The following is a 21,458-nucleotide window of genomic DNA, read 5'->3' as shown; positions in this document are numbered from 1 at the left end:
CTCAGCCTCCTGAGTAGCTAGGACTATAGGTGTGTGCCACCACAGCCAGCTTTTTTTTTTTTTTTTTTGAGATGGAGTCTCACTCTGTTGCCCAGGCTGGAGTGCAGCCGCACAATCTTGGCTCACTGCAGCCTCTGCCTCCCAGGTTCAAATGATCCTTCTGCCTCAGCCTCCCCAGTAGCTGGGACTGCAGGTATACACCACCACACCCGGGTAATTTTTGTATTTTTAGTAGAGATGGGGTTTCCTCATGTTGGCCAGGCTGGTCTTCAACTCCTGACCTCAGGTAATCCACCCTCCTCGGCCTCCCAAAGTTCTGGGATTACACGCATGAGCCACTGTGCCTGGCCTAATTTTTTATTTTTTTGTAAAGATGGTATTTCGCCTTGTTGTCCAGGCTAGTCCTGAACTCTTGGGCTCCAGAGATCCGCGCACCTCGGCCTTCCAAAATGCTGGGATTACAGGCGTGAGCCACTGCACGCAGCCAAGGCCAGCATGCTGCATCCAGGAAAAAGAGAGATGAATAAAGAATAGAGAAATGAAGGGAAGAAGAAACAAAGGAAAGAATGGGAAAATGAAAGAGAACAAACAAGTAAATATGTTTATTTTCTTTTTAATAGAATAGTTGTAGCACAACTATTTTTAATATGATACTTGTAGCACACATGCATTATAAAACTTACTAATAGAATGAACACTCTTGAACTCACCACCGATATAAGATTACAATAGAAAGTTACCAGTAACTTGCATCTACTTATGCCAGCAGGTCTCTGCCCAGGTTGTACATTTAACCCCCCCATGGGGAATTTTGGAAAACACTGGTACTGTCAGATGGGATTTGGCGTTTGGTTTAGGCATCTGGATTTTTTTTTTTTTTTTTTTTTTTTTTTGTATTTTTAGTAGAGAAGGGGATTCACCATGTTGACCAGGATGGTCTCGATCTCTTGACCTCGTGATCCACCCGCCTCGGCCTCCCAAAGTGCTGGGATTACAGGCTTGAGCCACCGCGCCCGGCTTGGATTTTTTTTTTTTTTTTTTTTTTTTTGAGACTGAGTTTCGCCCTTGTTACCCAGGCTGGAGTGCAATGGCGCGATCTCGGCTCACCGCAACCTCCGCCTCCTGGGTTCAGGCAATTCTCCTGCCTCAGCCTCCTGAGTAGTTGGGATTACAGGCACGCACCACCACGCCCAGCTAGTTTTTTGTATTTTTAGTAGAGACGGGGTTTCACCATGTTGACCAGGATGGTCTCGATCTCTCGACCTCGTGATCCACCCGCCTCGGCCTCCCAAAGTGCTGGGATTACAGGCTTGAGCCACCGCGCCCGGCCAAAAAAATTTTTTTTTTTTTAGAGACAGGGGTCCCTCCATGTTGCGCAGGCTGATATCTGGTGATTTTCATGCGCAGCCAGGTTTGAGAAGCACTGGCTTAACTTCTCTTCCCCCTGGTTTCCGCCTTCACCTTCAGGTGAAGATAATCACCATCCTGAAATACGGGTAGTGCACGGACGGTTTCTTTGCCTCCAACCTTCCCTGTTTCAAAGACCAGCGACGTTTGCTATTTATCTCCCCGCGACCACGAGGGGGCACCAGAGAAAAACAGTCTCCCTTCGCGCTGAAAGAGGCTTGGCCCTTGCGACGCTCCGTCGTTGGGGGCCGTTGCCGGCGCAATCAGGAAGGAGAATGCTGCTGTTGCTCTAACGCGTCTGGGAAGTACGCCTGGGAACTGGCCGGCCCGCTTCGTGCCTGCGGGAACTCGGGCCGGGGGATTCTTTGGAAACTCCAAGACGCAGAGAAAAGTGAGTCGGGGGATTGGACTCTGCCGGATCCGGCGTTAGGGCGGGGGCCCACAGGGTTCTGAGCACAGGCGGCCCGCGCGGGCGGGAACTGGGGCGGGAGTCCGCGGACGCGAGCTCTGGGCGCTTAGGGTCCTCCGATGCGCTGTGACCCCTTTTGTTGCACGTACCTGTTCAGGTCGAGAGAGGGATGCGACGTGTTTGGGGAGCAGTCCAGCTTGTGGGTGGCCAATCCAGGACCAGAATCTTAAAACTTTTGACTCTCGATGCAAAGATTGATCCACTGGCGGCTTTACGGGACAGGGAAGAAGAATATGAAGCCTACCACGGCCTCGAGACCGAGGTCACACGTTAGCCCCCGGCCGGCTGCATTTGGACCATAGACGCAGAGTGTTTGTCCCCAACCCTGGAGGACCCCGAGTATGAGATTCTTGGCATGGATCAAGCCTTTTCGCTCATTCAACAGGCGTTTCTACCCATGCACTGCGTCGACCCTGCACTTAAGGACACCTTTGAGTCAGGGGAATCGGTGCCTGGAGTGAGACTGCTCTCTGCTTTCAGGGCTCCAGTTGTATCCCTACATTGCTCAGGCAATTCCGCTCTCTGGGTCTCAGTTGCTTCATCTTCAAGATGAAAGGTCTGTCCTTCATGGTAGCCCAAAATACCTCCGAGTGTTACATTGGGCTAGGCCCCTCCTCAGGGGCTGTCAGAGCCAGGGCGTGTTGGTCCCAACAGGCAGCCCCCTTGCAGTGTAGAGAGCCTGGGCGCTGGTCTCAGAGGGACATGAATTAGGATCATGCTTGTTGTTGTTGAGACACACCAGGCTGAAGGGCAGTGGCGTGATCTCGGCTCACTGCAGCCTCCATCTCCCGGGTTCAAGCAGTTCCCCTGCCTCAGCCTCCCAAGTAGCTGGGATTACAGGCGCACGCCACCACGCCCGGCTAATTTTTTTTGTATTTTTAGTAGAGACAGGGTTTCACCATGTTGGCCAGACTTGTCTCGAACTCCTGACCACAGGCAAGCTGCCCGCCTCGGCCTCCCAAAGTGCTGGGATTACAGGCGTGAGCCACTGCGCCCGGCCGGATCATGCTTTTTTATTTCCTCTGCTTCCTGGATCTGCTATCTTGAGCAAATCACTTCACTTCTTCCAACTTGTTCCCTCCTTGCCAAATAACAAGGTGATTGTAAGAATGAAAAAAGTAATATGTATTGAGGGCTTGGCACACACGTGTTCCTTACATTTTGTCTCTGTTTAAGCAGAGCATAAATGCCCCTGATGTGCCTAGTCTAGCAATCTTAGGACAATCCCTGTCCCTGTCTGTTGTGTCCCTAGTAATGGCTGGCCCACAATTGCATGCAGTCCTGATTTTTTTTGATGTTTTTGCTTTTTTGAAACAAAAAAATCACTGTCACTCAGGCTGAGTGCAGTGGCGTTAACATCGCTTGCTGCAGCTTTGACCTCCTGGGCTCAAGCAGTCCTGCCTCAGCCTCCTGAGTAGCTGGGACTACAGGCATGCCACCACTCCTGGCTAATTTTTGATTTTTTTGTAGAGATGAGGTCTCATGATGTGCCTGGTCTCCAACTCCTGGGCTCAAGTGATCCTCCTGCCTCAGCCACCCGAAGTGTTGGGATTATAGGCCTGAGCTACCACATCTGGCTAAGGCTTATTTAATTGATAATTTGCAGCACTCGTGGCAAATCATTTTTTAAAATGCTGGTACCTGGGCCCCACTAAGGTAAAGTTCCACCAGGTGATTTCACTGAGCAGCCAAGGGCTGAGGTGAGGCTGGTGAGGGTTCCTGAGATTTGCAAAATGTGCTTCATTTTCTTCCCATTCCTGCTCTCAGATGGCGCTCCCCACGTTGCCGTCCTACTGGTGCAGCCAGCAGCGCCTGAGTCAGCAGCTAGCACGACAGCGAGAGCAGGAGGCCCGGCTTCGGCAGCAGTGGGAGCAGAACAGCCGTTACTTCAGGATGTCTGACATCTGCAGCTCCAAGCAGGCAGAGTGGAGCTCTAAAACCTCCTACCAGCGGAGGTAATTGTGCAGTGACTGACGATTGGATGGAGGTGGGGGCCGCTTGCTGCTGGTCAGGGGATGAGGCCTTAAGAATTCAGGGAGCATAGGATTTGCCAGGCAGCATGGATTACCTGCATAATGATGTTTTTCCAGTTGGAAAGGGAAAAAATAGATCATCAGTGCAGTATACATTGGCACTGAAAAAAAGAAAAAATGATGCAGAAGCGTATGATAGAATTCATAAGCCTCCTTGTAACCTCACATTCCCCAGAGAGAGCCACAGTTAAGTCTGGCACATATCCTTCCATGCCTTTTCCCATTGGTATTTATACTTAAATACACACACACACAAACCTGCTTTTATAGAAATTCCTGTAAAAACATGGAGGCCAAAAGCATAGGCTTTAAAGTCAGATAGACCTAGATGGAAATCCTGACTATGTCTCTTGCTGAATGCATGAGGTTTGGTTTCCTCATCAGTCAAGTAGGGCTATAGCAGACCTACACCGTAGGATTTATGTGATAGATAATATATATATTATTTATACATTTTCTTTTTGCAAAAACAAGATTTTCTTAACATTTCTCAACTAAAAAAACAACAAAAACAAGATTTTCTCTTATGCATACTATTCTGTTACCTGTTCTCTTCACTTTGGCTGGGGACACATTCCTGTGTCACCATGACATACCTACCTCAGCCTCTTACCCACACAGCAGAGCAGAGTATGCTCCTTGTGGCTGTGGCATGATTGATTCAGGCGGGCTCCCTCTCACCCAGCATGCACGCCTATCAGCGTGAGAAGATGAAGGAGGAGAAGAGGAAGAGTCTGGAGGTCCGGCGGGAGAAGCTCAGGCAGCTCATGCAGGAGGAGCAGGACCTGCTGGCCAGAGAACTGGAGGAGCTGAGGCTGAGCATGAACTTGAGGGAAAGAAGAGTCCGGGAGCAGCACAGGAATCTGAAATCAGCTAGAGAAGAGCAGAGGAAACTGGTAACTTGCCAGAGGCCTTCAGGAGCCTGTGTGTGTCGCACATGTAGGGTCATTCCTGGGTACTCAGGTCTGATGAGATGCCAGTTAACTCCAGAGCCAGCAGGAAAAGAACTTAAGTCCTTGTGCAGGGACTGGGTTTTGGATGAGTCAGCTGTATTCCCTTTAGCCCCTTAAATCATTACATCTGGGACTTTTCCTTGCTTCTGGTTATGTGGGCCCACAAAGATCTGGGACTAGTCTGTCTTATCTTCCGAAGTAGTTGTGTGAAACAGTGAGCCCCAGTCTGTGCTTGTTACCCTGCTGTGTTATTTTGAGACCCCCTAGATAGGACCTCTGTGTAGTAGCATCAGATTTTGGCCTCCTTTTGTCACCATTGCCAGAGTCACTCATAAGTGTCATGTGGTTCTCAGAGCTGTGCGTGTGAAGCACCAGGGTTTGAGCAGTGGGTGCAGTGACTGTGAATGGAGGCACCTGTGGCTTGAGCTGACTTGTGTGTGTCACCCAAAATGTGGATGGATTTGAAAAGTGACATCAGGCTTTCCACTGTGTTTTCTTGATAGATTGCTGAACAACTTTTGTATGAACACTGGAAAAAGAACAACCCGAGACTTCGAGAGGTGAAAGTCAGAGACCTCCATTGATTTGCCTAAGTAGATGGAATCATGTTTCCAGACATTTTTTTTTTACCACGTATCTTGTACTGGGTTGAAACAGGAGGGAACCTTGAGCTGCCTGAAAAGAGCAGCAGGCGGAAGATCTGGCGCAGGCTGCACTGAGCGGTTCATTCAGTTGTTGAACAAGTGTTGATTGAACCGTGGCTGCCTGGTCTACCAGGTGGGGGCATGGAGATTAGACGTGTTTTCTGCTCATAAGCTTTCGTCCAGCATGGGAGACAGTGGTAGCTCATTACAGGGCCAGATGCAGGGTGCTGGGCCGGCCTGAGAAGATGGGCTTGGGCCAGTGCACTCAACTCTGGAGGGGTCGGGGATGCTTCCCAGGGGAGTTCCTGAGGTGAACTAGTTTGAAGGGATGTGTGTAAGGGGAGGAAAGGATGTTCTAGGTTCACATGACTGTGAGAACCGGCCTGAGACTTAAGAGCGGAGTGAGGCCTGAGAGCTGAAAGTATGCCGGTGAGGCTAGGATGTCAGATAAGGAGAACTCCAAGAGCTGATGCTGGCGAGGTGGATGGTGCCAGACGTCAGAAGAGCTTCTGTGACCTTCCTCTGAAGGTGCTGGGGGGGCGGTGGCACACAGGATCCTGGCTGCATTTCAAAGGGATACCTCTGGCAATAATGTGCTGGTGGGTAGGGAGGGGTGCTGTGACAGCCCAGCCCAGTGAAGGCCTGAACTGGGTTGGCAGGGGAGAGGGGGACAAACTGCAGGAGAGGGGTGACCTCTTGGCTTGGTGGCATTGTTCAGTGGAGATTTGGCTGGAGGGAGATCATCCCTCACTGTTATCATTCATTTATTTTCAACTTACAGTTTTTGTATACATTTGATGCCTTCACATTATTCATAGTTACATTTAGAAACCACCAGGCGCGGCCGGGCGCGGTGGCTCAAGCCTGTAATCCCAGCACTTTGGGAGGCCGAGGCGGGTGGATCACGAGGTCAAGAGATCGAGACCATCCCGGTCAACATGGTGAAACCCCGTCTCTACTAAAAAATACAAAAAATTAGCTGGGCATGGTGGCACGTGCCTGTAATCCCAGCTCCTCAGGAGGCTGAGGCAGGAGAATTGCCTGAACCCAGGAGGCGGAGGTTGCAGTGAGCCGAGATCGCGCCATTGCACTCCAGCCTGGGTAACGACCGAAACTCCTCCTCCTCAAAAAAAAAAAAAAAAGAAAAAAAAAAGAAACCACCAGGCGCTAACTAATGGAGGATCTAGTGCTTTTGTGCAGTTCACACCAATCTCTGGGAGGACTCCTTAGTCCTGTTGGCATTGGTGTAGTTGGCATCCAGAGCCGTTTACTCAGAAAAGTTTATTCAGAACATTCAAGTTAGTTGCATAGCATATGTTCAGTTGTAAGTTGGGAAATATTTTATTTATTTATTTTTGAGGCAGTCACTCTGTCGCACAGGCTGGAATGCAGTGTCGTGATCTTGCTCGGCTCACTGCAGCTTGAACTCACTTCCTGGGTTCAAGTGATTCTTCTGCTTCAGCCTCTCGAGTAGTTGGGACTACAGGTACACGCCACCATGTCCAGCTAACTTTTTTGTATTCTTAGTAGAGATGGAGTTTCACCATATTGACCAGGCTGGTCTCAAACTCCTGACCTCGTGATCTGCCCGCCTTGGCCTCCCAAAGTGCTGGGATTACAGGTGTGAGCCACCGCGCCCGGCCAGGAAAGATTATTTTAAAACTTTTTTGTAGAGACGAGGTCACCCTGTGTTGCTCAGGTTGATCTCGAACTCTTGGGCTCAACTTATCCTCCCACTCAGCCTCCTGAGTAGCTGAGACAGGTGGGCACCACCATATCTAGCTAATTTTATAAACAGTTTCTTAAAACAAAAGCTTTTGGATTGAATGTTGTGATCCATTTTCTAATCCAGGAGATTCTCTGCACCCAAATCTCTTGCTAACAATTCCAAACTTGCTGGACCTACTGGCACATCACTTGATAGAGGGAGTACATACTCATCTGCTTTGCAGAGGAAGCTTTGGGGAGCCAGGCACAGGGTTGAGTCTTCTCCTCACCCAGCTGTCTCCCAGGGCCTGGCATGTAGTAGACCAGCCGGAGGTGGCCTTTGAAATTGTGTTTCCATTTCAGCATCCAGCTCAACCCCAGGGCTAGTGGGAGGGAAGTCTCTGTTACTTTGTACCGGCTCAGAGATTGGTGCAGGAGCTCCTGGTCCCTTGGTCTTCTGATTGACTTGCCTTCACACTACATGTTGGAGTCACCCCACACTCTCTATTGGATGTCTCTGCCACTGAGTCCCCATGAAGGGCAGTCAGGGCCACGTTCCAGCAGTCAGCACAGAGGGCAGCAGCACACTGTCCCCATAGTGCCTGTCTGTCCCGTGAGGAAGCTCACATCCTCCCACTTCTGTCCTCAGATGGAGCTGGACCTTCACCAGAAGCATGTGGTAAACTCTTGGGAAATGCAGAAAGAAGAAAAAAAACAGGTGTGGTATGTGACTCTGGGAATAGCCCTGCACTCTGTGGTGGGAGGCTGTCCATGTCTGTGCAATGGCGCGATCTCGGCTCACCGCAACCTCCGCGTCCTGTGTTCAGGCAATTCTCCTGCCTCAGCCTCCTGAGTAGCTGGGATTACAGGCACGCGCCACCATGCCCAGCCAATTTTTTGTATTTTTTTTAGTAGGGACGAGGTTTCACCATGTTGACCAGGATGGTCTCGATCTCTTGACCTCGTGATCCACCCGCCTCGGCCTCCCAAAGTGCTGGGATTACAGGCTTGAGCCACCGCGCCCGGCTGTTTGCTGTTTTCAATGTCAGTGAATCCAGTTAAGGAGTACAGTAGACGCTTTCTCAGTTTTCTTGACACATGTGAAAAGTAAATGTTTGCTCTTATACATACTAGAATCCTATGTGATCATTCCAAGGGCAGAGTAAGGCCAGGTGACCAGGGCTGGGAGGTGGCATGTAGAGCATGCATCTTTTTTTTCTTTTGGAGACAGGGTCTTGCTCTGTCACCCGGGCTGCAGTGATTCACAGCTCACTGCAGCCTCGACCACCTGGGCTCAAGCAGTCCTCCTACCTCAGCCTCCCGAGTAGCTGGGACCACAGGTATGCACCACTGCGCCCAGCTAATTTTTAAATTTTTATAGAGATGGGGTCTTGCTCTGTTGCCCAGGCTGGTCTGGCCTCCTAGCCTGAAACGATTCTCCCACCTCAACCTCCCAAAGTGTTGGGATTACAGATGTGGGCCACAGGGTCCAGCTAGAACATGTGTCTTTAAGGGCATTTTTGTCCTTCTGTTGAAATTTGCATCGTAAACTCACAGCCCTGGCTTACAGTAGCCCCTTTGGGGTTGAGCTTCCACACCTCCAGGCACCGCTCGCTTTGCCTCCTGATTGACTTCGGAAAGTATTTTGTTGAGTGGGGTGGAAACCCACCATTATCAAGGCCCTCCCTGACTTGATCTCTGAGGGCGTTTTTACTTGGGATTCAGGCAGGAACTGCCTGGGCCCTGTGGCCTGCAGAATGGTGGCAGGAGCTGGGTTTTTGTTGGTGTATGGTACAGATACTGACCTCCTGTGTTCATTCGGCTCCTTGCAGCAAGAAGCCACGGCAGAGCAAGAGAATAAACGGTATGAAAACCAATACGAAAAGGCCCGAAGGGAGGCGCTGGAACGGATGAAAGCCGAAGAGGAGAGGAGGCAGCTGGAGGACAAGCTCCAGGCCGAGGCGCTGCTGCAGCAGATGGAGGAGCTGAAGCTGAAGGAGGTGGAGGTGGGCACGAGCCCCTCTCAGCCATGACCTCCTCGATAGCTGCTCGTTAGCATGAGATGGGTACTTGAGAGGCCGCCCTAAGGAGAGGCCGTAGCAGGGCTGAGATCCTAGGAAGGGCAGCAGGAGCCAGGTTCTCCGTCTCACATGCATCCCCTTCCGCCTGGAGCTTTGCCGTTCTCCTCGTCTGTGTGCCTGGATTCCAGAACATTAACGACACAGAGCCAGTAGCTGTCCTCCTAGAGGTGCTCAGCAACGTGCTGCTGGAGAATATTCTTAGAACATGGATTTTCCAGTGCGCTAAGTAGACACGATTTAATTGGGTGATGTAGCACCCAGCTCTGTGGGGAGCAGGTTTTGGGTCTCGAGGCCTAACTGAGGTTTTTTGGTCCAGAGGCTGTTTTTAGAGAACACAGCACAGTTCCCTTGAAAGAATTAGATTTTCCTATTTAGATGAGGGAGTCCCATGCTCCTGTGGCCCCACTTCCCCTTACCCAGGCCCAGTGATTCAGCAACTATGTTCTTAGTGCCCACTACTTATTCTAGGTGTCGAGCACTGGTTGGAGCTAGAGATAGAGCCTGAGCAAGAACCACAGGCCTGGCCTCCTGGTGGAGGCTGTGTCAGGCAGAGGACAGTTAAGTTATAGTAAGTGTGGACCAGTACAGGGTCCTGTGGGAGTTTGGGACTCAGAAAGGCCCTTTGGGGAAATGGCTTGGATGAGATGGGATGAGTAAGTGAGGTGGGAGGGGATCGTGACCACCTGGTGGCCAGGCCACCGTCACGTAGTGTCAGAAAAACGGAGATGGAGCATGAAGGAAGATCTGATTCCCACCATCTCAGATCTCAGTCGGGCTTACTCACCATCACAGGCCACCAAACTAAAGAAGGAGCAGGAGAATCTGCTGAAGCAGCAGTGGGAGCTGGACAGGCTGGAGGAAGAGCGGAAGCAGATGGAAGCCTTCCGGGAGAAGGCGGAGCTGGGGTGCGTGTCAGAAGGGCCTCCCACTCTTCCCATGCGGGTGGGCCTCTTGCCTTTTCAGACTTGCAGTCGTGTTGCTGAAACCATAAAGGAGACGCCCTGTGGTCAGCAGTTGTCTAACTTCCGTTTGATTCTTTCTGAGATACTGAAGGTAGCCCACATTTGATTCTCCTTCAGGCGCTTCTTGAGACATCAGTATAACGCCCAACTCAACAGACGCACACAGCAGATCCAAGAGGAGCTGGTAAGTCTGAAGAGACAGCCTGACATCTTTCTCATCCTCTTTTTGAGAAAAAAAAAAAAAAGTCTTCCATTTCTTAGTATATGAGTACATTCTCGTGAGAATGAAAAGAGACAGAGGGGTCATGGGAGAGGGGAGATGTTGGTCAGAGGGTACATCCATCCCTCTGGAGATGTGGGAGTTCTGGGGACTAGGGTCCAGCGTGTTGACCACAGCTGATGACACCGTGTTGTATTCTTGAAATTTGCTAAGAGAGTCAATCTTAAGTGTTGTCACCACAAAAAGCAACTGTGAGGATATGGTAATTAGCTTGACCGTAAGGATCCTTTTCCAGTGTGTGTGTGATACACAGAGAGATATAGATATCAGAACGTCAAATTAGTTTTCAATAAACCTGTTATTTAAAAAACAGCACAACACAAAGTGAGATCACCCCCTTGACCAGCACCTGCAATCTCTGTCTGTCCCCAGAGGTGTCTGTCTGGTGCACATCTTTCTAGATATGTTTACATTCAGAGAGGTAGAGGTTTGTTTTTGTCTTTGTTTTTTGTTTTTTTTGAGATGGAATTTCGCTCTTGTTACCCAGGCTAGAGTGCAATGGCATGATCTCGGCTCACCGCAACCTCCGTCTCCTGGGTTCAGGCAATTCTCCTGCCTCAGCCTCCTGAGTAGCTGAGATTACAGGCACGCGCCACCATGCCCAGCTAATTTTTTGTATTTTTAGTAGAGACAGGGTTTCACCATGTTGACCACGATGGTGTCGATCTCTTGACCTTGTGATCCACCCGCCTCGGCCTCCCAAAGTGCTGGGATTACAGGCGTGAGCCACCACACCCAGCCTTGTTTTTGTTTTTAAATGTAATTGAGGTTGCATTCCTCAGCATCTTCAGTTAACACTAAATCTCTATAATTTTTAAAAAGCTCTGCCAGGCACAGTGGCTCATTGCCTGTAATCCCAGCAGTTTGGGAGACCGAGGTGGGTAGACTGCCTGAGGTCAGGAGTTTGAGGCCCCATTTTTAGTAGAGATGGGGTTAGTAGAGAAACCTCATCTCTACTAAAAAAAAAAAAATACAAAAGCTATAGTTGGTGTGGTGGCACACGCCTGTAATGTCACCTACTCATGGGGCTGAGGTAGAAAATTGCTTGAACCCGGGAGGCAGAGGTTGCGGTGAGCCAAGATGGCGCCACTGCACTCCAGCCTGAACAAGAAGAGTGAAACTCCGCCTCAAAAAAGAACAAAACAAAAACGAAAACTAGCCAGGCACGGTAGTGCACACCTGTAGTCCCAGCTACTTGGGAGGCTGAGGCTGGAGAATTGCTTGAACCCAGGAGACGGAGGTTGCAGTGAGCCGAGATCATACCACTGCACTCAAGCCTGGGCAACAGAGCGAGACTCTGTCTCAAAAAAAAAACCCAAAAACACAAACAAAAGATCATTATGCTTAGATTGAACCTGTTCTCTTCAAATAGCTCCGTCGGATTCCTAAGTACTTTGATGAGCTCCCATGCTGTGAAGGGGACAGACCCAAGCTGCCCTTCCCATCCCTGCCCTCTGTAGTCAGGGCAGGACGTGGGGTGCATCAGCATGGTTGCTCCTGGTGTGCAGCCTGTTTGTATGGGGTCTTGCTCTGTTGTCCAGGCTGGAGTGCAGTGGCACAATTGGGACCTCCCAGGCTCAAGCCATCCTCTCACCTCAGGCTCTTGAGTAGCTAGGACTATAGGTGTGTATCACCATGCCTGGCTGATTTTTTTTGTTTGTTTGTTTTTGTTTGGTAGAGATGGGGGTCTTGCGACATTGCCCAGGCGGGTCTTGAACTCCTGTGCTCAAGTGATCCTCCCAGCTCAGCCTCCCAAAGTGCTGGGATTGCAGGCATGAGCCTTGGTGCCCATCCTCCTGCATTCTTTTAATGCTTCTATTATGTCAATGTACATAGTAGCTAATTCCCCACCAATGAGCATTTTGGTTGTTTCTGGTTTTTCCCTCTTACATAAAAGCTGCAGTGAGTGTTTTGCACCTTTGTGTCACTGTGGTCTTCGTTCTTACAAGTGGGATTTTTGCCAAGTTGTATTCTAAAAAGTGCAACAAGATGTTTCCGAGGGCATGTGTTGGTCATGGGTCTCCCTTTAGCCAGAGAGAAGCTCCTAGGCCTGTGCAGTGTCTGAACCACCCCTCATGCTTATCCCCAGTCTGTTCAGAAATAATCTAGCATCTTCCCATCACTATCTTGAGAACGCTGTGTAGGATCCCGAATGTCTGTGATAGGCTCTGTGTAGGCTCTTGCTGCAGAAGGGCTCTGTCCAGCCCAGCCACGTGCCGCCCTCTGCTTCTTCTAGGAGGCAGACAGGCGGATTCTGCAGGCCCTCCTCGAGAAGGAGGACGAGAGCCAGCGCCTCGACCTGGCCAAGCGGGAGCGGGCTGTGGCTGATGCGGCCTGGATGAAGCAGGCCATTGAGGAGCAGCTGCAGTTGGAGCGGGCACGGGAGGCAGAGTTGCAGATGCTGCTGAGGTGAGTGGCAGCCACTGACTGTGTCGGAGGTTCCTGGTCTCGACTCTGGTTCCTTGAAATGCCCCATGGGTCACCCGTTACTGAAATATCTGTCGGCTGGGCTTGGCAGCTCACACCTGTAATCCAGTGCTTTGAGAGGCCAAGGCAGGTGGATTGCTTGAGCCTAGGAGTTCGAGACCAGCCTGGGCAACATGGCCAAACCCCAGTCTCTACCAAAAATACACAGATTGGCCAGGCATGGTTGTTCACGCCTGTAGTCCCAACTACTTGGGAGGCTGAGTGGAAGGATCGCTTGAGCCCAGGAGGTTGAGGCTCTGATTAGCTATGATTGCACTACTGCTCTTCAGCCTGGGTGACAGAGCGAGACTCTGTCTCAGAAAGAAAAAAAGGAAGAAGAAATACCTGTTACGTTGTCTATCGTTCCCAAGGAGCACATCTTCATAATGGACCTGGCCATGGTGTATGTCATCACAGTTGCTTTTTTTCCCCTTGTATTATCTGAGATAGAAATCAATACGGTTTAGAGTAACATGTGTTCATCTGAAATCTTAGAGGTTTGGAATGAAATTCTTTTTATTTGAGATGGAGTCTCATTCTGTCACCCAGGATGGAGTGTAGTGGTATGATCTCGGCTCACTGCAGCCTCTGCCTCCTGGGTTCAGGCAATTCACTGCCTCATCCTCCTGAGTAGCTCTGATTACAGGCACCTGCCACCATGCCTGGCTAATTTTTGTATTTTTTTTTTTTTTTTTTTTTTGAGACGGAGTTTCGCTTTTGTTACCCAGGCTGGAGTGCAGCGGCGCGATCTCGGCTCACTGCAACCTCCGCCTCCTGGGTTCAGGCAATTCTCCTGCCTCAGCCTCCTGAGTAGCTGGGATTACAGGCATGCGCCACCATGCCCAGCTAATTTTTTGTATTTTTAGTAGAGACGGGGTTTCACCATGTTGACCAGGATGGTCTCGATCTCTTGACCTCGTGATCCACCTGCCTCGGCCTCCCAAAGTGTTGGGCTTACAGGCTTGAGCCATCACGCCCGGCTAATTTTTGTATTTTTAGTAGAGATGGGGCTTTACCATGGTGGCCAGACTGGTCTCAAACTCCTAACCTCAGGTGATCCAGCCCCCTCAGCCTCCCAAAGTGCTAGAATTACAGGCGTGGGCCACCGCGCCCTGCTGGAAGGAAATTTTTATAGAGATGTTGAATGCTGCTTATGTAAATAAAACTGAGTTTGGGTCCTAAAGATTAAACTAGTAGATCAAAATCATTGAATAATAAATAGAATACATTGAGCACTTACTGCATGCTGGACACTGCTAAATGCCTTACAGGCCTCATCTTACTGAATCCTGACATTCAGCCAAGTGGTGGCCTGTGAGACACGGAGACTCGAGGAGGTTACTCGGTCCAGGGTGAGCTGGCAGTGACACAGGCGCTTGGTGGCAGGGCTCAGGCATAGGCCATGCCCTCCTCTCCAGGTCCTGATGGTTTCATTTCTGTCTGTGTTAAACTGTCATGGTGTAAGTCATCACAATTGCTTTTTTTTTTTTTTTTTGAGATGGAGTCTTGGTCAGTTGCCCAGGCTGGAGTGCAGTGGCACGATCTTGGCTAACTGCAGCTTCTTCATCTTGGATTCAAGCAATTCTCCTGCCTCAGCCTCCTGAGTAGCTGGGACTACAGGCGTGTGCCTCCACACCCAGCCAATGTTTTTTTTTTCAGTAGAGACAGGGTTTCACCATGCTAGCAAAGATGGTCTCAATCTCCTGACCTTGTGATCCACCTGCCTCGGCCTCCCAAAGTGCTGGGATTACAGGTGTGAGCCACCGTACCCAGCCCACAATTGCTTTTTATAAGGAGATGGGTATTAAAAAGGTGACTTAAAATACTTCTAGCAGGGCTGGGTGTGGTGGCTCACGCTTGTAATCCCAGTACTTTGGAAGGCCAAGATGGGCAGATCACTTGAGATCAGGAGTTCAAGCCCAGCCTGACCAACGTGGTGAAACTCCATTTCTACTAAAAACACAAAAATTATCCGGGCGTGGTGGCGCTACTCAAGAGGCTGCGGCACGAGAATCACTTGAACCTGGGAGGTGGAGGTTGCAGTGAGCCGAGATAGCACCATTGCACTCTGTCCTGGACGACAGAGCAAGACTCCATCTAAAACAATAGCAACAACAAGCTTCCAACAGTACTGTCTGTGGGTGCTGTCCTTAATGTAATCTTTTCAATATGCGTGTGGATGTTTATCTGCAGGGCGGCCCTGCAGAAGCCATGTGCCCTGCAGCCCTGTCTGTTCCGTAGCTCGCTTCCTGCCATGGTGGAGAGGAGCCTGCTATCATCCCTTTTGTGTTTGCCCAGGGAGGAGGCCAAGGAGATGTGGGAAAAGAGAGAGGCAGAATGGGCCCGAGAGCGCAGCGCACGGGACAGACTGATGAGCGAGGTAATCCCAGCTGCGGCAATGTGAACCAGCTGTTGGGTCCTGGGCAGGTGTCTGGAAGTCTGGTTAGTCACCCTGCCAGATGCTCTGGGAACAGAGTCTTCTCTGGTCATTTTAAGTGGGCCTTAAAAATCATTGGAAAATTAATATGAACTTACTAGAAAAAAATTCAGAAGTACAGAAAGTAGAAATGAAAAGAGTCCCCCGAGTGCCGTCCTGTACACAGCCATAGCTGCTGCTTCCTTCTGCTCTTCTGTTTCCATGCCTGACATTTTTTCCACATGTATTTTTAATTGTCTTGTGCTGTTTTACTTTAGGTGTTGTAACATGCTGTTACATCTTTATAAAAGCCACGTCAAGGGCTGTATCGCAGACTGTCCTCTGTCTGTCTCCCTCTGCCTTTTCGTTCCCTCTTGTGGATGTGTTTTTCTTTGTTTTTTTTTTTTTTGTTTTTTTTTTGAGATGGAGTTTTACTGTCACCCAGGCTGGAGTGCAAAGGCACGATGTCGGCTCACGGTAACGTCCGCCTCCTGGGTTCAAGCGACTCTTCTGCCTCAGCCTCTCAAGTGGCTGGGATTACAGGCACCTGCCATCATGCCCAGCTAGTTTTTGTATTTTCAGTAGAGACAGGGTTTCACCATGTTGGCCAGGCTGGTCTTAAATTCCTAACCTCATGTGATTCACCTGCCTCGGCCTCCCAAAGTGCTGGGATTACAGGCGCGAGCCACCGCACCCGGCTGGATGTGCTATTTTTCTAATTCGGAGCCATTCTGAGAAACACCGCAGGGAGCATCTTGGTACATGAGGCTCTTCCCATGCGTTTTCCCCCTTGGGATAGAAGACAGATATAAACTGGAGAACATAACTGTTTTCCTGGTCAGTGTGTACACCATCCGTGGAAGACACACACCAACCACAGGGAAATCTGGAAGGAGAGGAGAGTTAGTTATCCATGAGCTGAAAGTTGTTTTAAAGTGGCTTAGAATGAGAAACTCTGTGTTGTGTCTGGTAGTACGCAGTACTTTGGAATCCACAGGAAATCGGGTCCCGATTGATGTTTTGCTCTTGTAAATACCAAGAATTCTCCAGTGGCTTTTGATTTTCCTCATTTAAATTTCCCTCCTGATGGCGGCCACTTTTCTGTTTCCCCCAGCCCTGCAGCATAACTGTTGACAGTGTCAGGTGGCTTCCCGCTCCTGACTGTGGGCTGGGCTGGAGTTTGGGTATCACACGGCTCTGGGGACAGGTTGCAAACACAGCAGGTTCAAAAGATTTGGGGATAACCCCAGCTCTGCCTCTGGTCATCTGTCTGTGTGCTTGTGGTTTTCATGTTTTTTAGAACTCACTGATAGGAGGTAAGACTCACCTTGTTGCTGCAAGGTTTCTGTGCCCCTAGGGAGAGGGCTTCATCCCAGTCTCCTTTGATCTCTTTGGCATTCAGCTGTCTCTTCATAATACACAGTCTGGATACATTTTGCGTATGGAGGTGTGAGGGAAATGTTTCTGGTATACTGGCAAGTGTGGCTGACATCGTGAGAGCACATCCTGTAGTGTGGCTCTGCCTCTGTCTGTGTATTTGGGTCTGAGGCCCAAGGATGAGGCTGGGCTTTCCTGTGGCTGCAGCCTGTGCGAGGATTGTAGAACCAGGATCTGTTAGGGTCAACCTCAAAGCTGTCCTTTCTTTCTGCCGAGGGTAGGTTCTGACAGGGAGGCAACAGCAGATACAAGAGAAGATTGAACAGAACCGACGGGCACAAGAGGAATCCCTGAAACACAGGGAGCAACTTATTCGAAATCTCGAGGAGGCGAGAGAATCTGCTCGTCGCGAGAAAGAGGAGAGTGAAGACCTGAAATCTGCCAGGAAGCGGGAGCTGGAAGCCCAGGTGGGGCTGAGCCCAAGGGCGGGAGGCAGTGGGCCTGCTGCGGTTCTCACATCATCATGGGACAGGGTTCAGAGGCCCTGGACTGCCTGGCAGGGCTCGCCTGCAGTTGAGAGCACAATGCCCAGTTTTAATCCCGGCTGCAGTCCTCACCTCTTTTTTTTTTTTTTTTTTTTTATTTATTAAGACGTCTCACACTCTCGCCCAGGCTGGAGTGCAGTGGCATGATCTCGGCTCCCTGCAACCTCTGCCTCCTAGGCTGAAGTGATTCTTCCACCTCAGCCTACCGAATAGCTGGGCTTACATTACAGGCATCTGCCACCATGCCCGGCTAATTTTTTGGTATTTTTAGTAGAGACGGAGTTTCACTATGTTGGCCAGGCTGGTCTTGAACTCCTGACCTTATGATCCTGCTGCCTTGGCCTCCCAAGGTGCTGGGATTACAGGCATGTGCCACTGCATCTGGCAGTCCTCATCCTCTTGACTGTGGCTTCGTTCTCCTCCATATCCTCCATCACATGTGGGCATGAGGCCGACATTGCTGTGTGTTCTCTTTGTCCTGTCTGCTTCTGGAAGCTGTTGGCTTACCAGGGGCCACAGTTCTCTCTTCGGTTCAGTCCCTAGACATAAGACAAAACAGCCCTCCAAACACCCGGCCACATGCTTGGCTTTTCACGAGGTACATGCTATACACACACCCCCTCCAGTTCCACGTGTTCCCGTCCGTTCCTTGGCACTTGCATTGCTGTTGCTCAGCTGGATTCTCCAGCCCGGGTAGGACTGCAGGCTTACCCTCCTCATCAGAGGCAGGGCTCTGCCCCATAGGCCTTGTCTTGGGGTGACTTTGCTCTTGGCATCCAGGTTGCAGAGCGCCGGCTGCAGGCATGGGAAGCAGACCAGCAGGAAGAGGAGGAAGAGGAGGAGTCCCGCCGGGCTGAGCAGCTCTCGGATGCCTTGCTGCAGCAGGAGGCCAAGACCATGGCTGAGCAGGGCTACCAGCCTAAGGTAGGGAGCCTGCCAGGCGACGGGCCACCAATGGTGACACAGACTCCACCCAGCCCCTGCTCCGTTGGCCTGTTCATCACCCTGCAATGGGCTCTGCTCTCCAGCCATCCGAGTTATTCCTTGTTCCTCTTCTGTATTCCTCTCTACCCTGACCAACAGGGAGCCCTCATGCAGGGGCTGTTCCAGTCCTTGGTTGGGTCTCAAACAGCCCTTGAGTTGATTTTGCTCTGGCCTCTGCCTACTAAGCTGCATGCCTGTCCACCCTCTTTGGGCAATCTAAGAAGAGCTGTGGCCGCAGTTGCTGAGAGGGGACACAGCAGTAGGCCCAGCTGGTAAGACAGCAAAGCCCAGTGATCAGGAAACCGGTCCTCCTCCCTTCTTCTCCCCCCGGTGTGTGTATCTTTGTTTCTCTGCCTCCCAGTGTCTTGTTTCTCGGACCTCTCTGCACGGCACCATGGGGAGCACAGAGAAGCAAAGGCTGCCTCTCCTGCCCTGAGGAAGCTGATGACTAAAGCACCCCTGGTGCTGGCTTGTCCCCTCTGCCTCCTTTACCCGGGGCCACCCTGGCCACCTGGTGCCTAGAGTGCACTCCCCAGGACACGTGCTACAGAATGAGAACTGACTCCTCATGGTCAGATGACGCTGGAAACTGAAACGAAATTAGAGCAGGTGCTGCAGTTTTCCATAGGCCACTCATGTCATCACACACTGACTCTCAGAGCTGCAGGGAACAGCATTTTTCCAAACCCCCGTGACCATGAATCAGTGAGTGTCTTGGGATCACGGTTTCACAGACCATATGCAAAAATGTTTCTTAGGGCTAGTACTTAAAAATAAAAAGTTATAAAGTGCTTCATATATGGTTTAGGGTCAGACTTTCAGCTATAAATGAAACAGCCATTTATATTGTTCTTTTACCTTGTAGTTAAAAGAGGCTAATTCCCCATGCTCCAGATACTGCTGATCCGATCAGTCTTGTGTTTTCTTTCTTTTTTCAGCCTTACGGACATCCGAAAATTGCTTGGAACTGACTTCATGGGTACCATAAGCACAGAGAACAAGGGATGCTGAGGCATCTGATCCCAGCCTCCAGGCAGTTTGGCAGGGCTCTGGTATAGTCAGTGCCCAGGGCACTGTCAGATGTCTCAGCAGTGCCTGCTCAGGTTCATCATTAAAAGCATCCAGGGTTTGGGCAGACATTAAGATGTTGTGAGTCTGCAGCACTTGGTGAGAGGCCCTTTGATGCCCTTCTTACCCAAGCAAGGGTCTTTGATAGGCACGTGTTTACAGCACTGTCACATAGTCTTGTAATATATTATCAATAACATCAACTCAAGGTCAATACTAAGGAGCCACAGGTTGTGCCTGTGATGGTGTATGTGGTTTCCTGTTGTCTCATCTTTGTCAGCCTCCAGTGTTGACTAGAAATACAAGGAAAGCTTTTCAGTTTTTAAAATTGCCATTTAAATTTAGTCTATTGAAAACAAACCTAGAGGTGTTGGTGGAATTTATTTCAGAGTTTGTTAATTTAACAAATTAACGGTCCTAAGAGGATTACATCTTTTGTACTCTGAAAGAAACGAACTGTGAAGCCAGGCACGGTAGCTCACACCTGTAGTCCCAACACTTTGGGAGGCTGAGGCGGGTGGATCACCTGAGGTCAGGAGTTCAGGACCAGCCTGGTCAATGTAGTGAAACCCCATCTCTACTAAAAATAAAAATATGAGCCAGATGTGGTGGCAGGCACCTGTAACCCCAGCTACTTGAAAGGCTGAGGCAGGAGAATTGCTTGAACCGAGGAGGCGGAGGTTGCAGTGAGCTGAGATCACCCCATTGCACTCCATCCTGGGGAACAAGAATGAAACTCCATCTCAAAAAAAGAGAAAAGAACTGAACAAATTAAAACCCTGGAACAGTCTGACGTCCACAGACACATTCCAGAAAAGTGGCAAGAGATGAGTCTTTGCTCCTTCAGGAAGCATTTTGGTAGAATTTCCATAGAGCATTGTGAGTGAGTGATCCCAATGTGTATGTTACCAAGCCCCAAAAGGGACCTCAAACTGGATGCAGTGGCATGTGCCTGTAGTCCCAGCTACTTGGGAGGCTGCAGCAAGAGCATTGCTTGAGCCCAGGAGTTCAAGTCCAGCCTGGGCAAAAGAATGAGACCCCATCTCTAAAACAAAAAAGGTACCTTAGAAGGTCACCTGACTGGCTAACCTTTTAAAGGCAGGGGTGTGACATGTGGGACTTCTAGTGTCTTGGGAATGTCTTGGCTACATGTAGCCTTCTGGGATTTATGTGCCCAGAGGAAGAAGCACTGAGCCTCAAGAAACTAGATCAGACTCAGAACCACAGACCAACCAGAAAGTTCTCTCCCACCACTATATCGGGGTGATACAGGTCTACATTCATTTCTGCAAATAGGAACAAGTTCCTTGCAGTAATAATCTTATTTTATGACTTCTGTTTTTCCTGTATTCTTCCTTGGAGGTTTCAGTTTTCATTACATTGTGTTCAAGATTCCATATCTCCGTAAATTATAGCTAATTACAGGGCATTGTTCCATGGTTATTAAAAACCAAGAGTTTATTAAAATTCCTGAGTCCGAGGGCCACCTTACCTTTCACTTCCATTATGCTGTAAAAACACTGAGCTGCAAACCACGTCCTTCATCTGTTGTTCATTTTCTTGCAACTCATTGGCTACAATCCCCTAAGCATCGTGTTCATCACACATGCTCACAGTTATGTCGCCTGTTTCAAATGTCCATTAATGGTGAAATAAAATCCTGCTTCAACAGCACAGCTTCCTGGCTTTGTTACGGATTCTCTGACTGCCGTAAAGTGCATTGTGGGTGATGACAGGTTTTTTACTGATTTAATCCACATCTCCACATACAGGCTTGGCTGTTTTTGATGACTGAACACTTTTATAGGTTATATTCATTTTTCATAGGAAAGTGGTCCTTCTTTCAGTTGGAACCACAGTGAACTGTGGGTTTTAGATTTTTTTTTTGAAACAGGGCTTTGCTCTGTCACCCAGGCTGGAGTGTAACAGCGTAATCTCAGCTAACTGCAACCTCCGCCTCCCAGGTTCAAGTGGTCCTCCCATCTCAGCCTCCCCAGTAGCTGGGACTATAGGAGTGTACCACCAGGCCTGGCTAATTTAGTAGAGATTGGGGGTCTTGCCATGTT

General features: G+C 49.8%; 1 protein-coding gene across 4 annotated transcripts; it reads left to right on the top strand.

Moving 5' to 3' along the window:
- The first annotated feature begins 1,657 nt into the window (after positions 1-1,657).
- On the top strand, positions 1,658-21,063 carry TCHP (trichoplein keratin filament binding). 4 transcript variants are annotated; one of them, XR_745407.3, is made up of 13 exons: positions 1,658-1,798; positions 3,644-3,831; positions 4,595-4,805; positions 5,366-5,422; positions 7,863-7,931; positions 9,046-9,219; positions 10,087-10,199; positions 10,374-10,440; positions 12,773-12,945; positions 15,301-15,382; positions 17,077-17,262; positions 18,121-19,029; positions 19,263-21,063. XR_745407.3 is itself a non-coding variant. In XM_003932261.3 (13 exons), the coding sequence occupies exons 2-13, from the start codon at positions 3,644-3,646 to the stop codon at positions 19,293-19,295; spliced, it is 1,497 nt and encodes a 498-aa protein (XP_003932310.1). In that variant the 5' UTR covers positions 1,658-1,798; the 3' UTR covers positions 19,296-21,063. The 4 variants fall into 4 exon arrangements, 3 of the variants coding, with proteins under 3 accessions (XP_003932310.1, XP_010341190.1, XP_074258365.1); XM_003932261.3 differs by having other exon boundaries at positions 18,121-18,264; XM_010342888.3 differs by having other exon boundaries at positions 18,121-21,063.
- The last annotated feature ends 395 nt before the right edge of the window (positions 21,064-21,458 follow it).

Source organism: Saimiri boliviensis, chromosome 7, assembly GCF_048565385.1.
Source record: "Saimiri boliviensis isolate mSaiBol1 chromosome 7, mSaiBol1.pri, whole genome shotgun sequence".
NCBI lineage: Eukaryota > Metazoa > Chordata > Mammalia > Primates > Cebidae > Saimiri > Saimiri boliviensis.
Note: the sequence above shows the minus strand (reverse complement) of the source record. Positions and strands in the feature narration are given on the sequence as shown.